This window comes from Leucoraja erinacea, chromosome 4 (genome assembly GCF_028641065.1).
Source record: "Leucoraja erinacea ecotype New England chromosome 4, Leri_hhj_1, whole genome shotgun sequence".
Taxonomy (NCBI): Eukaryota; Metazoa; Chordata; class Chondrichthyes; order Rajiformes; family Rajidae; genus Leucoraja; species Leucoraja erinaceus.
The window spans coordinates 44,397,887-44,413,293 of NC_073380.1; the positions used below are offsets into that span (position 1 = coordinate 44,397,887).

The 15,407-nt window shown below is 39.2% G+C and overlaps 1 protein-coding gene across 5 annotated transcripts in view; it reads left to right on the forward strand.

Annotated features, from left to right (window-relative positions):
- LOC129696328 (nucleolar protein 4-like) overlaps window positions 1-14,595 on the forward strand; it is a 187,472-nt gene extending 172,877 nt beyond the window's left edge. For 3 of the 5 annotated variants that reach the window (XM_055634143.1, XM_055634146.1, XM_055634145.1), the window contains 2 exons: window positions 5,439-5,628; window positions 6,785-14,590. In XM_055634143.1, coding sequence (XP_055490118.1) covers window positions 5,439-5,628; window positions 6,785-6,987 — 393 coding nt within the window. In that variant the 3' untranslated portion in view covers window positions 6,988-14,590. Of the gene's footprint in view, window positions 1-5,438; window positions 5,629-6,784 lie in introns of all 5 variants that reach the window. The other 2 variants (XM_055634144.1, XM_055634147.1) reach the window with 2 other exon arrangements.
- Window positions 14,596-15,407: the final 812 nt, after the last annotated feature.

The window sequence follows — 15,407 nt, forward strand, 5'->3', positions numbered from 1 at the left end:
TTACGTAGCTTTGCGTAAAGATTTGTTTGGTAAAATGCAAGTTGAAGTCCTTGGAAGATTTTGCTGTGTTAAAGACACTGTATAAATGCAATCGCTGTTATTAGTTTAGAGATACAAACAGCCAGATTTAGAGATAGAAATGCCAGAAAACCAGTCCACACTGACCATCAATCACCCATCAACTAGTTCACACTTGCTCACTCTAGTTCAATGTTATCCCACTCTCATATCCACTCCCTACACACCAGGAGCAATTTCCGGAGGCCTACACATCTGCATGTCTTTGGGAGTCCATACTTTCAATAGGATGAGGTTTTCTTATTTCCGCCCTCTGTCCTATCCTTCAGAGCATTATGTTCGCCAAATATCCAGCGTCCCTTCAGTGTGCAGATCAAACAGTAAAAAAATAATCACCAAAAAGCATTTAATTCCTTTTAGACTTAGTTCCTCCCACACTGCTGAGTGCATTGGGCAGCAAGCTTTCGCCATTCTGTATGGTTATGTTCAACGTCTTCCACCCTCGATAGGCTTGCGTCCCGGGCTTCCAAAACCTTCTGGAATGTTTGCCTCCATGTGAGTTTTGGTCGGCCTTTTTTTCTTCTTCCGTCAGGTTGCCATGCCATGCCATGTCTTAGGTGCACGTTCTGGTGACATTTGGAGTACGTCCTGCAAATTTCATCCTGCGTACCTCTATGTCCTGGCTGAGAGGCTTTGTTGCAGTTTTCTGGTAGATCTCCTCGTTTGTGATGTGGTCTCTGTAGCTAGTCTTCAGGATCTTCCCCAAGCAGCGTTGTTGGAATGCATCCAATTTCTTTTTCAACTTCACATTGATTCATACTGTACTGAAAATTGTTTTTTTTTAAACAACACCTTAGTTTCAGGGTTTGGTTTGGACATTCCCTGTTAAGCAAATAATTTTCTGTTACAATACATAACAGGCAGGACAAATTTCTCAAGTATTCACAAAAGTGGAGATAAGAGATGGCTTTATTTCTAAATATTATTTATCTTCGTAATTTCTCTGCTTTAAACTGTAGGCATGTTTCCCAGTATACTGTAATTGTATTCACCCAGATGCTTAGCACCTTATTGAGTATTCTTACGAGTGTTTGAGAGAAATGGCTTCACCCCAAGAACAGGACAGTTTCCTCAAATGCCACAAGCCAGGAAATAATAATTCATTGAGGGGGTGGGGGGGTGGGGGGAGGGAAATCCTGCAAAACTCCATCCTCTTTGATTGATTAAATACATCAACTGCTTCCAAAGTGCTGTAAGAAATTCATAGTTTGCAGTGACACGAGATGAGTTTGTGAGCCTGTTACCATGTTTAGTGGAAATATACCCAGCAGCTCCTCACGACATTAATTTTTCATCTACATGCCTTCTGCACACGAAAGAAAATGCAGCCCTAAAGCAAACTGCAGTAATGTAAAAAACTAGTTTCTGAAATAAACTACTAATACTGAGTGATTTATATTGTTCTCCTTTGAGCAGAGAAGACAGGGAGATTTTTTATAACCATGTTCAACATTATAATGGGGTTTGATAGAATAGAGAGCTAATTCTTCAGTCATCACCTAACCCTGCATGTGTCAAATCACTTAGAAATGGACTATCAAAATAAAGGGCATCTTTGGCATCGTGCACCTTTACTGAGTTCATCACAAACAATAGTAATAGGCAGCCCACATCACAAGCATCCTGCCCTCCAGCTAAATAGCTACCCTCCATTAGTACTCGGTCAACAAGGTACTGTAGCACACAATTGCAAGGCAGCAAGTGCAGTAGCAACTAAACGGCATTTTGCTTTCTCAAATGCACTGGTGAATTACATGATCAAGGCACTAAAGTATTCAATATTAGTTCACTTCTAGTACATGTTATACATTGCAGTCCTTTTTTATTTGTGGCAGAAGAGGAAGCATCAGATGTGCAGAAATAAATTAATAATCAGTGGAATTTCTGCTATTATGTACTTGGCAACTTCTTGCAAATGCACTGATGTAGGTGTAATCTCCTGTTGAATATTATGCTGCAGTAATGTATCTGAGGCCAATCCATAATAATTTAAGCAAAGGACATGCAGCTTCTAGGATTTCAAAATTATAGGTTTGGAGACTAATTGCATAGCCATAAACTAGTGAGCCCAGTCCAGTGATGGACAAGCTTTTGGAGATGGTAATACTAGAAAAAGTACTACTAATTTAGAAATGATGAATTTGGAACTGCTGACACATGGCCCAGAATTTCCTGGCAGTGGCACCCATGCTCGCTGCTCCCTTTTCTTCTAGATCTGCACTTACCTGGAATGGATTTTAGAATCATAGAGCGATACCGCGCGGAAACTTCCTTCAGCCCACCAAGCTCACCTTCATGCTGACCATCAACCACCCATTCACATCTCTTCTCACAGGTACTTGTTGAATGAAATCTGTTCCAACATGATTAGCAAGCCCCGAACTACGGATAACCGTCCCAATTATAAAATAGTATTGGGACTGGATCTGAACAAGATCTGCCACAGAAATGCATTGACAGCCAGATAATGCTTGCACCCACTAACCAACTTTCCTTATCTAAATGGATTAATTTTTTGCTTAGATACCATGGCCCAAATGGGCTCCTTCAGATTTCTATTTTATGTGTCCCTTAATTTAGGAAGATTTTTGAGACTTAAAGAAGAGCCTGCAGAAGAACCTATGGAACTCTTCCATCCCAAAAACATTGTAACGAGGGGTTTTGATATATTGAATAACGGGGTAAAATACAGCTTTTCAACAGGAAAATTTAAAGTTTGTGAAAGAATGAGACAATATATCAATGATTTAGCAGATCCATGGTTGTATAATTCTGTAATTCCTAGCTTGGTAAATTGCCTTCATATGTGAAGAGCCGATTTGAGTACATCTGTTGGTCATCTATACTGTTTTAACCTACCCACAGATCTGCCGATTCTAGCACAATTTTCTAAATATACTCACCCTGTGAAAATTAAAGAGCAATGAGTCAATATCTGGAAAGCAGATTTATGACAAATTTCTTAAAACATGTGATATTGGCTTTGAATCTGCTGTGTACTAAGCAAAATCTATCGTTACAGGATCACTCTTGATAAGAATATAGATGTGGTATCATATCCAGCTCCAAAAAATAACCTGAGTTTTAAAGTAATTTAAAATATATTTCTGCAGACTTTGAATATCCTACAGAAAGGGTAAATGCCAGTCACAGATTTTTCCTAATTTAAAAAAACAAACGTTCACTGTCCATTTCTTTCCATAGATGCTACCTGGCTGCTGAGTTTCCCCAGTAGTTTGTTCTTTGCTCCAGATTTCAGCATCTGTGGTTTCTTGTGTATTCATTATTCCTGATATGTTTCATTGTCCCACAATAAGTATAATTACAATTATTAAAATAACAAATAAAAGAATAAATAATTAAGCCATTTTTTAAATGTTGTATCTTTCAACTATTTCAAATAATACCATTTTTGATTTGGGGCAAAACTCCTAGTAGGGTTTTAATTTGGCATCAATATTTATGTTGGTATGTATAGAAAGTTTTCACTTATCATTACTGTCTATAATTGTCTGTCAATTTAAATTAACTAACTTGACTGTAACAGGTCTGGATCTTACTGTAGTAAAACCAATGAAGCCATCAGTTATTACTTTTATATGGTTCAGCATATAAATCAAGAAACTACTGTTAGATACAACCTTTTTCCCTACAGATTGCAATGCTGCAGTTATTGAAAATATATTAAATTCACAGCAATGGTATGGACCCAGTAGATATATTGTAAAATCAGCTGAAAAAGTTGTTGATACATTGATGAGTAAGTGTTATTATGTCTGAACATCCTTCGAAACATCTAAACTTTAAAGATGAATTTTACAATATTTTCCTGCAGCAGAAAATTTGAAGTCCTGATTTAAAAAAAAAACGCATTAACATTTTCTGCTTGTCTCTTTTAACTCGTGTCTGTAATCTTACGTGCTTTTCCAAATATTTGTTGCTCTGTTATCTAAATGTAATTAAAATTAGCTGACTTAGTCTTACTGATTTGGACTGGTGTGCCATGACACCCAGGTCTCGTTGCATCTCCCCTTTTCCTAATCGGCCACCATTCAGATAATAGTCTACTTTCCTGTTTTTGCCACCAAAGTGGATAACCTCACATTTATCCACATTATACTGCATCTGCCATGCGTTTGCCCACTCACCCAGCCTATCCAAGTCATCTTGCAGCCTCCTAGCATCCTCCTCACAGGTAACACTGCCCCCCAGCTTCGTGTCATCCGCAAACCTGGAGATGTTGCATTCAATTCCCTCGTCCAAATCATTAATATATATTGTAAATAGCTGGGGTCCCAGCACTGAGCCTTGCGGCACCCCACTAGTCACTGCCTGCCATTCTGAAAAGGACCCGTTTACTCCTACTCTTTGCTTCCTGTCTACCAGCCAGTTCTCTATCCACATCAATACTGAACCCCCAATACCGTGTGCTTTAAGTTTGTATACTAATCTCTTATGTGGGACCTTGTCGAAAGCCTTCTGAAAGTCCAGATATAACACATCCACTGGTTCTCCCTTATCCACTCTACTAGTTACCTCCTCAAAAAATTCTATAAGATTCGTCAGACATGATTTACCTTTCATAAATCCATGCTGACTTTGTCCAATGATTTCACAACTTTCCAAATGTGCTGCTATCCCATCTTTAATAACTGACTCTTGCGGTTTCCCCACTACCGATGTTAGACTAACTGGTCTGTAATTCCCCGTTTTCTCTCTCCCTCCCTTTTTAAAAAGTGGGGTTACATTAGCTACCCTCCAATCCTCAGAAACTACTCCAGAATCTAAAGAGTTTTGAAAAATTATCACTAATGCATCCACTTCTGGGGCTACTTCCTTAAGTACTCTGGGATGCAGCCTATCTGGCCCTGGGGATTTATTGACCTTTAATCCATTCAATTTACCTAACACCACTTCCCGGCTAACCTGGATTTCACTCAGTTTCTCCATCTCATTTGACCCCCGGTCCCCTGCTATTTCCGGAAGATTAATTAAGTCTTCCTTAGTGAAGACAGAACCAAAGTAGTTATTCAATTGGTCTGCCATGTCCTTGTTCCCCATGATCAATTCACCCATTTCTGACTGCAAGGGACCTACATTGTTTTAACTAATCTTTTTCTCTTCACATATCTATAAAAACTTATGACAAGCTTATAAAATCCCCAGGCTGCTTGCGACCACAATTTGGCCATTATTTTTCAACTAAGGAAGGAGAATATCATTTTTCGTCAAACATAACAGTGCCTCCGAATGTTTTGCTGACAGCAGAAAGTTTGAAAACTTTTTGTTGCTTTTGTTTGCATTACTATTATTTCCATTAAATTTGTATTTCATTGGAAGAAACACTTGCTCTTTTGCAGGATGAGCCGACGACAGTTGGGAAGCAATGGACAAGAGACTCTGCCCAAGTTAATTACACAGCTCCAGCAGTTTCTTACTCTCAAGATCTGATGTACATCAATGGAAATACAGGCTATTACCATGGTTACACGGGGCTGGGTGGTGGGAAGCAAAATCCACCTTCCTTATCAAGTGATAGCACTAGCAGTGGTAGGTATATTAGATATATTTTGTTGATCATCAGTAATATATCAAAAGCAATACTAAAACATCTAAAACAGCCTGGGGTTAGCTATATTTTACATATTTGTGTTTCATTGCACTTTGGTGTATATGACAATAAACTAATCTGATCTGATACTGAAATATATATCTTTCAATTGCTAATATACAGGATTGTGCACCCAAACTGAAAGGTTGCATTTCAAATTCAGTGAATAATCAAAGACATTTATAGTTTTAGCATATTGCTCTTATTTCAACAGCTGAGAGCAGGATGCTGGGTTCCAGAGTAAAGTTGTGCAACAAAATGTGGCCTTTCACAGAACATAGGCTCAAATGTGGATTGGAAAATAACAAAATGGCGGCTGGGATGCTCTATTGTCAAGTTGAATGTGGACTGAAAATTTGACTGAGCATTTTCAATCGGGTTTCACTCTTACACCAATCTTCAATGTTGAATGTTGTGTGTAGGTTCCTTTTGGACAATGCACATGAGGTTGGATCACATTTGAACAGCCATGTTCATGTTGAATGATGGGGCTGATTTGGGGGGCCACGTGGCTTTCTCCTCTTATCTTCTTTGTCCGTGCTTATTGTTCTGGGAGCAATAGTTAATTGATTGCCACCTCCAGAACAACTGCACTTTATTAACACAACACTGGAAAATATTCCCATATAAGGCAAATCACTACACTTACCTTGATAATCAGGTCCAAGCTTGCATGAAACTGAACCAAATGAACAGACCATCTCGATCTTTCTGCAATTTAAAGCCATCGTCTTTATTGTCAACCACATGTATAATTTTTCTACTGTGCATCTTTCTAATGCCCCTGCATTTAGGCCTTTCGTTATTATTTATACATGGCAAGGAACTAATTATTGAGCTCAGCGTCACTCCACTCCAAATAGCTTTACAGTTACAAAACACCCATCAAACTTTTAGCCCCTTCTTGCCTATGAGCAATATTTGAATTTAATTGGCTCTTCACCCTTGGATCCCATGCATTTTATGTTTTGAATTAACCTTGTTAAAAAATGTGAAGGTAAAATGATATTATTAATAGATTAACTTGGAGATTAAGGAAGGATATACAGTAGAACAACATCCAAATCCTGAGTAATGTTTTATTTTTATCCAAAGGGCCAGCAGATCTCAGCGTGAAGAAGTCGCTTGCATCACACTCCGGATCCTCCAACATTAACAATTCCAAAACTCCACCAGCTCAGCTGAGTCCCACTGAAATAAATGCAGTACGACAGCTTGTAGCAGGATATAGAGAGTCAGCAGCCTTTTTACTTCGCTCAGCAGATGAGCTAGAAAACCTGATTTTGCAACAGAATTAACTCCAGCCAAACTGCTCACTCTCCTACTGGTATTATATTTCTTGGGAAGATATTTCTCTGTTACTGTGCAGGACCACGAGATAAAGGCTGTCATAGTCTACCGTCGTGCCCCTGAATGTGAAACACATATTGGACCACCTTTGGTCTTTAATGAGGAAACATTACATTTACAGAGTTAAATTTCAGTCTGTTCTACTTCATATTTTCTAATTGAAGGAGCAAACAGATGCGACCTCAAACGTTTAAACATCTTCAGTGACTGACCACCAAGTAAAAATGGCAGCATCAATATCGTCTTACTTTCCAAGTGCAATATGTTTTAAGGTGCTACTAATTGTTTAGTTTGGAGAACTTCATGAGTTGAAGTTAAGGAGACTTTATACCTGTGGATAAGAAACGGGTTACAGAAAGTGCTGTAGAGTGGATTTAGAGTGTTGGCAGCAGGTTTAATGGTGATAAGAGCATGAGAGGGGTGTTTACAAAGCCCATATTATTTATCAAATTGGGTTTATGCCTCAATCGCAGTTAATCACCATCTTTTGTCTCCCTTGTGTTCAGGTAAATTTAAATTCTGATGACTAGTATGGTGCCTGTGTAAAATGCATTGAAAGCAAAATAGACACGTTGTTTTTAAGATTGATTTAAACCTAAAGTTTGTCAGAAAAATAAAACAAAAAACCTTGTGGACGTATTTCACTGTAGGTTGTATATTTTGCAAGTAACAATCTGAAAAATTTGTACAGTTTCATTTTAGAGAATTCTATTACAAGGGTGTCTTGGGACACCTTTTACTGTGGGATGTATTTTGCTGTAGGTTGTATATTTTGCAAGTAACAATGTGAAATCTTTGTACAGTTCCATTTTACAGAATTCTATGAAAGGAAGCCAGGAGACATTATTTTGATGTGATGTGCAAGTGTGCAGTTTACTGCTATTTTTTGTTGTTCCCTGAAACCTGTACTGACTGGATGCAGTTCTCTCACCATTACCGTGGGTGTACTATATTCTGTCAATTATTTTGTAAATTATTAATTATACATACATTGATGTTAATTTCAGTTGTTTAAGACTATTTTATATGTACCTTCTTGGGGAAATTGTTTTTTCATGTTAGAATATAATTTAAATTTTGTACTTCTGCTGTGCACTTAGTGAAGAGGTATGTTGGGTTTCCCTGTATAGTTTCTACACTTGTGAATTCCTTACAAACTGTCTCATTCATGTTGATTCCCATTTATCTTTTGATAATTGTATTTAATGAATTGGTAACATTTTGAGTGTATGTGAATTAATGTTTTTCAATTTATTAACAACTCCTGACTGTGATTGTGAACTGCGTTATGTGCACTTCGTTCTATAGTAATTGGACAGCACTGACATCTAAGCTTTTTGTAATGTTTATTTGAGTGATTGATTGATTGATATATTGTTTAACAAAGTCAAAATGGTTGGTATTGTAGGTGAATATAAATGTGGAAAACAGTCACTGCTATAATCCAAATACTTGTGGATTTTTCCTTCTCTTGCAGCATATACCTCAAATAGAAAGCTGGAACCAATAAATATTGAACAAAATTAGTTTTGAAACATATTGACAGATAATGCCAAAATATATTTGTAGTGCAACGTAAGTGCCTTTTCTTTCTGGTTGAACAACTGATTCTAATGGATTCATTACCAAGAGAAAAAGGCATCTTTAATGGCATCAGTTGTTCACTGGTTTTTTTTAGAGGTCTCACTGCTGCACTGCAAATTCATGGTTCTAAAAATTATATAAATTTTCACTATGGCACTAGACGTTAATTGATTTTTTTTTTCAACATTTTACATGCAAATCATTTCTAAAAAAAATATGTTGTAATTATTCTACGTGAATTAATTACCGTGTACAGGAGCATAAAGGTGTTCTCGTTCTATTCAAAATAGAAGTTTACATGAATCACAATCAGTTAATGGAAACCTTCATTTTGACTGTATATGAGTGCCTAATGATGTGATGTGCATGGGTCAGCTACTCTCAGTCAATTTACTTGAACATCAGCGAGGTTAGGGAACTGTTTACTGAGTTCATTTTCCTTATAAAGTCTTAACAAATCACATGTGGCCTGGAACTACGAAGACCCAGTGCTGTTTATTTCAATGTGGAACAAATGACAATCAACATTTCTCTGTGTCAATTTGTTATGACAACTATTTCCAAATCATTCCTTGCCATTGTTGAAAAGCAACCAAGAATTTCCCAGATTGACTCGCACTTACATGATTGATGTATTGCAGACAACGATGTGGACCCAAGGGCATTATTTGTCACTTGACACGATGTTTTAAGTGTTACTGGGGGAGGTTTCAGTATCTTTTTTCCAAATATTACCAATTATTTGTCACTCTCAATCCCATCAGGCTTTCTTTGCAGCTGTGCAATTTAAAGGAACACCTGCACTCTTGCAACTTCAGCAGACTACTGCAAAACATGCTGAAGGTTGCTTATTCTGAACTAAGCTTGTAATCACCATGGAGATGTCCAATGCCATTTTAGGACCAGACACCCCTTACAATGTACACTTGAATGCGCTCCTGCTGATCTTTGATTAAAAAATAGGAACTGGATCTCTGGCCCATGGAAAGCTGAGGAGGAACTCACTGCCCAAAGATCATATCCTTCCTCTGATCTACAAAAATCAATGCTTCTGTTTCAGCCTTTGTGATAAAATGGCTGTGTAAGATATGTTTACTTCTGTCTCGGGGATCTGCAGCCTTTTATGTGGTCCCATTCCTCACCTTCCTTTCTTAACATATTCTAGTATCTGCAACCTTTTGTCCTCACTTGCCACCTCCCAGCCTCTGTTGTTATCTCCATCCTTCCCTCACCCTCTTGTTACCTGCTAATCAACCCCTCCTCACCTGTATCTACAGACTGCTTTCTATCCACGCTTTTAGATGAAGGATATCAATCCAAAACGTCAACTTTCCAGTTCCCCCCACAGATGCTGCCTGACCCACTCCTCCAGCAGTTTGTTCATTGCTCAAGATTCTAGTATTTGTAGTCTCTTGAGTTTCCAGGTGAGAGTCCTTGTGCCTGCATCGATGTGTTGCAGGCTATAGCAAAAGAGCTCAATGTTATTCAAGGTTTCGGGGCGTCTCACTTCTTCAGGGAAGTCCTGCTGGCATCCTGCCACTCCTGGCTGAGTACTGTGGATCTCTTCCACCTGGTCTCTGTCACAGAAGCCGGGTCCTGCTATCACCATTCTCCTGTCGCTCTGTGCCATTTTATAGGGCCCTCCATTATGTTTGGGACAAAAACCCACCATTTATTTATTTGCCTCTGTACTCCGCAATTTGAGATTTGTAATAGAAAAAAAAATCACATGTGGTTAAATTGCACATTGTCAGATTTTATTAAAGGGTATTCTTATACATTTTTGTTTCACCATGTCGAAATTACAGCTGTGTTTATGCATTGTCTGTTGTCTATAGTCCCCCTCCCCATTTCAGGGCACCATAATGTTTGGGACACATGGCTTCACAGGTGTTTGTAAATGCTCAGGTGTGTTTAATTGCCTCCTTAATGCAGGTATTAGAGAGCTCTCAGCACCCAGTCTTTCCTTCAGTTTTTCCATTTTGGAAACTTTTATTGCTGTTTTGTTTATCAATATGAGGGCCAAAGTTGTGCCAATGAAAGTTAAAGAAGCCATTATGATACTGCAAAACAATAATAAAACTGTTAGAGACTGTTTGGAACATCATTAAGAAGAAAGAGAGCACTGGTGAGCTTACTAATCCCAAAGGTACTGGCAGGCCAAGGAAGACCTCCACAGCTGATGACAGAAGAATTCTCTCTATAATAAAGAAAAATCACCAAGCCCTTGTCCGACAGATCAGAAACACTCTTCAGGAGTCGGGTGTGGATTTGTCAATGAGCACTGCCCTCAGAAAACTTCATGTCAGAAATACAGATGCTACACTGCAAGATGCAAACCACTTGTTAGCCGCAAAAATAGGATGGCCAGGTTACGGTTTGCCAATAATTACTTAAAAGAGCAGCCACAGTTCTGGAAAAGGGTCTTGTGGACAGATGAGACAAAGATTAACATATCAGGGTGATGGCAAGAGCAAAGTATGGAGAGAAGGAACTGCCCACGATCCAAAGCATGCCGCCTCATCTGTGAAACACGGTGGCGGGGCTGTTAAGGCATGGACATGTATGGCTGCTGAAGGTACTGGCTCACTTATCTTCATTGATGGTACAACTGCTGATGGTAGTAGTAATGAATTCTGAAGTGTAGACACATCCTGCTCAAACAAACGCCTCAAAACTCATTGGCCAGCAGTTCATTCTACAGCAAGACAATGATCCCAAACATACTGCTTGTAGTGGCAATTTGGCCTATTTTGCATGTCATTGAGGATGGCATGTGCCTTTAAATTTTAGACTGCCCATTATATTGTGGGTGGGGGTTATGACATGTTGTTGGGCTTGTTTGGACCTTAGATGCTTGCGCAGAAGTTTAGTTTTTAGATTAGTTTGGAGAGACGATGGGGAAGGTTAACCCTTCAATCATGCGGGCCATGCCAGATCTTGCCAGTGTTACGGAGACACGAGGAGTTTTCTAATGTTTAAAGTAATAAGTTGGAGCTCGATGAAGATTGCAGTAACGTCGGAAGGAGTTTGGATGTATTTTACCGTTTTCTATCAACAATAAAGCATTTATTCATCAAAAGACTGTGTTTTCAAAATCTTATCTGTGAAGAAGCTCTGAAGGTCTGCATGTGTGAGCTCGCATGCGTTAGAAGACACCCCCTTCAACCATTCTCATCCAAATAGGGGCTAGGGCACTAATTACTTGAAAGATATGAAAATCTGCCGCTACACTGCTAAAGCAACAAAGGAGGTTTTCGAAGCAAAAACATGTCAATTCTTGAGTGGCCAAGTCAATCACCCGATCTGAACCCAATTGAGCATGCTTTTTATATGCTGAAGAGAAAACTGAAGGAGACTAGCCCCCAAAACAAGCATGAGCTAAAGATGGCTGCGATACAAGCCAGGCAGAGCATCACCAGAGAAGACACCAAGCAACTGGTGATTACCATGAATCACAGAGTTTAAACAGTCATTGCATGCAAAGGATATGCAACAAAATACTAAACATGACTACTTTCATTTACATTACATTGCTGTGTCCCAAACATTATGGTGCCCAGAAATAGGGGGGCTATGTATAAACACTGCTGTAATTTCTACATGGTGAAACCAAAATGTATAAAAATGGTCTTTATTAAAATCTGACAATGTGCACTTTAACTACATGTGATTTTCTCTGTAACAAATCTCAAATTGTGGAGTACAGGGGCAAACAATTAAATGAAGGGTCTTTGTCCCAAACACTATTGACGGCTCTGTATGTATAACATCATTGTTCCCCTTAAGGACAGGAGCCCTGATGACACAGTTGCACGGCCCAGTGCCATCAAATACAGGAAATTAAATGTGAGATTTTCTATAACACATTTTCTGAAAGGAACTAGCTGAGAAAATAATCCTTCTGTAATACCAATTATATGCCCCGTGTTAAAGAAATATAAATGCAACATTGTTTTAATGCTTTTGGAATATAAATTTATTTCTAGGCCTGCAAGCTTTCCTTTGATTTGCCCACTTCTGATTATCTATCCACTGAGCCGGAAGCATTTCTTTAGTAATCGAGCTACATTCAATTAAAAAAAAAAGCACATTTTTAATTTACTAAGTGAAATAACTCCTAATATTCCTTTGATGGCTTAACAAGGTTTTTCTGTTGTAGTGTGGATATCTGGAGCAGAAAAAATACCATGCTCATTATCTTTATTGTGCTGAGCTAGATTGTCTTAGAGCAGCCAATTGATGTCAGCAATTCTGTGTTAGGCATGAACCAATTGGCCAAAGTTGTTCATGCTGCTGCACCCGCTGAGTTTCTCCAGCATTTTTGTGTACCTTAGCTTAAACAACTAGGCTGAGCAGTGAAAAACTAGGTGATGGAGTGGTCTAACTTTTACTGCCATACCTGGGTGATGTCTCCCTTGTAAGGAACTGGACGATGCCTGGGACCTATAAATGAATGGAGTCAAAAGCCAGAGTTTCCAATTCATTACTTGCACAAATCTGTTAGTCCTAAAGATATCTGCCTGACACAACACAGTTTTCTATTTCCTCTTTTATTTCTAGTTCAATAAAAATATTGGCCCAAAAGTGCAAACTGTCTGTGTTCATTGCTGAACTATTGAAGGAAAACAATCACTTAGTATGGATCTCTACTTGCTGGAAAGAAGGTATCAATAAATTAAAGTAACTGAAGTAATTGACCTTTGTCGAGGGCCATTGCAAAGGAATGGTATTGCATCGTCAGGGCTGATTGTCAGTGGGGCTTCAGATGGAGTTGTACCTCTAAGGTGACATGATGTGAAAAATGATACAATGAAATGGGCATGAGGAGCCAGAATGAGGTATCAATAATTATAAGAGTCTAGGCCAGTGTATCATTGTACTCATCCTTCTTGACGTAATCCTTTTAGGTTAATGTACCAGTTTCAGCACTGAATCCAGAAGCACACCATTGTACACCAGCTACCCATTCCTGTGACAATCCCCAGTAGTGCCCATTTGGCCTCATTGACATATTTTCTCCCTTCAACAAGGAATTGTGCAGCCTGATGACCCCGAGCATCTCTTTGAGCACGGCATCATTAAAACCTTGGAATGCCTAGACCATATCCTTTCTGTTGACTGCTTCTCCCATGAACTCTACAGTCAATCAAATGCATGGTTACCACCCTTTAAATAGTGAGTTTGAAATGGATTTACACAATGCTACTCCACCAAATTGGTTGTGAAAAGGCAGCACTACTCAAACCAGACTGTGCCACCCAAGTGGGAGATGCATTGTACCCACAGTGCACACAAGTGGAGTCTGGAGCTGGGTTATTTGGGAGAGATTCAAAATTAGCACAATACGAGGGAATTGACTATGGATTTCTGAAACTGAATGTTTTCATGTAGAAAGTAGAAAGGAGGATAAATAGGATGTCCAACAAGCACTTAAAAAGGACAGAGAAGATAGTCCTGAGGTCAATGTAAAATAAATTGAGTCCCACAAGCCTGGATCAGGTGTTGCAAGTTTGAGACTTCAAATTTGTGGTCAAGGTGAGTCAAATGGCACATCCTACCCAAAACAACACCAAAATCCACAGTTCAATGCCTCACCTACTGATAATCTCTTATTTGGGACCTGTATCTGGTTAATGGCCCCTCACCCCCACTCTGACACATTTAGCATTGCTGAGTCCTAAAGAGATACAATACTGGAACATGCACTTCAGCTCACTGGGTCCACACTCAATTAATAACCCACTTAAACTAATTCTGCATTAATCTCCATTTCTTACTCCCCTCGCCCTCACATTCTCCCAGATTCTACACCAACACACTACGGATAATTTACACAGGCCAATTAATTTAACAGCCTGCACATCATTGGGATGTGCACCGGGAGGAAACACATGCGACCGCAAGGTGGCCATGCAAACTCCACACAGACAGCACCCAAGGTCAGAATTAAATTTGATGCTGTGAGACAGTGGCTATACTAACTGCACCACTGTGCCACCTACTGGTAGTCCAACAACCACGTCTGAGAATGTAAAGATGCTGCCAGTTACTCTACTGTGAGCTGCATCAACTAAACAGATTGAACGACACTGACACTTGTCACTTGCTCTTGCATGTATGTCCAGCACCTGCACCAGCTAACTAATGGACATCAGCTGAAACTGCAACATATTATTTCCATGGAAGAGACTGTTCTCTGTTATGGAAAGGTCATTAGTAAGCCTGAGGTCAGTGATAGAGCCGGAATCATGGAAAGAGCCGGAATCATGGAAAATATCTTATACCTATCGGGTAGTCGTTTTAAGTTCCCTTTTGCTCACAATGTATTGACCTCAAAGGTATGCCCTCTGGTCTTTGACAGTCTCTGGGAAAATGATACTATCTATTCCATATGTGCCTCTCAAAATGTTATAAACTTCTATCAGATCTCCCCTTAGTCTCCAAACAAATCAAAACACAAAGTGCTGTGGGAACGGGTCAGTCGGCATCTGTGAAAGGAATGGACAGATGATGTTTTGTGTCAGGATCCTTAAGTTAGCCGAGTTCCTCCAGCACTTTGTATTTTGCTCAAAATTCCAGCATCTGGATTTTTTGCCTCCAAACTAATTAGTTTGATACAACTCATGCTATCTCAATATTTAGTGCAAATAACCTATGAAGCTTCCTTAACAACCAAGCACAGTAAAATAAATACTTGAATGCCTGCATCTGTAACCTCAAGTCCCACTCCATTTTCTGGTGGAGGAGAGGTAATCTTTTCAATCAAACCTTCGGCACATTC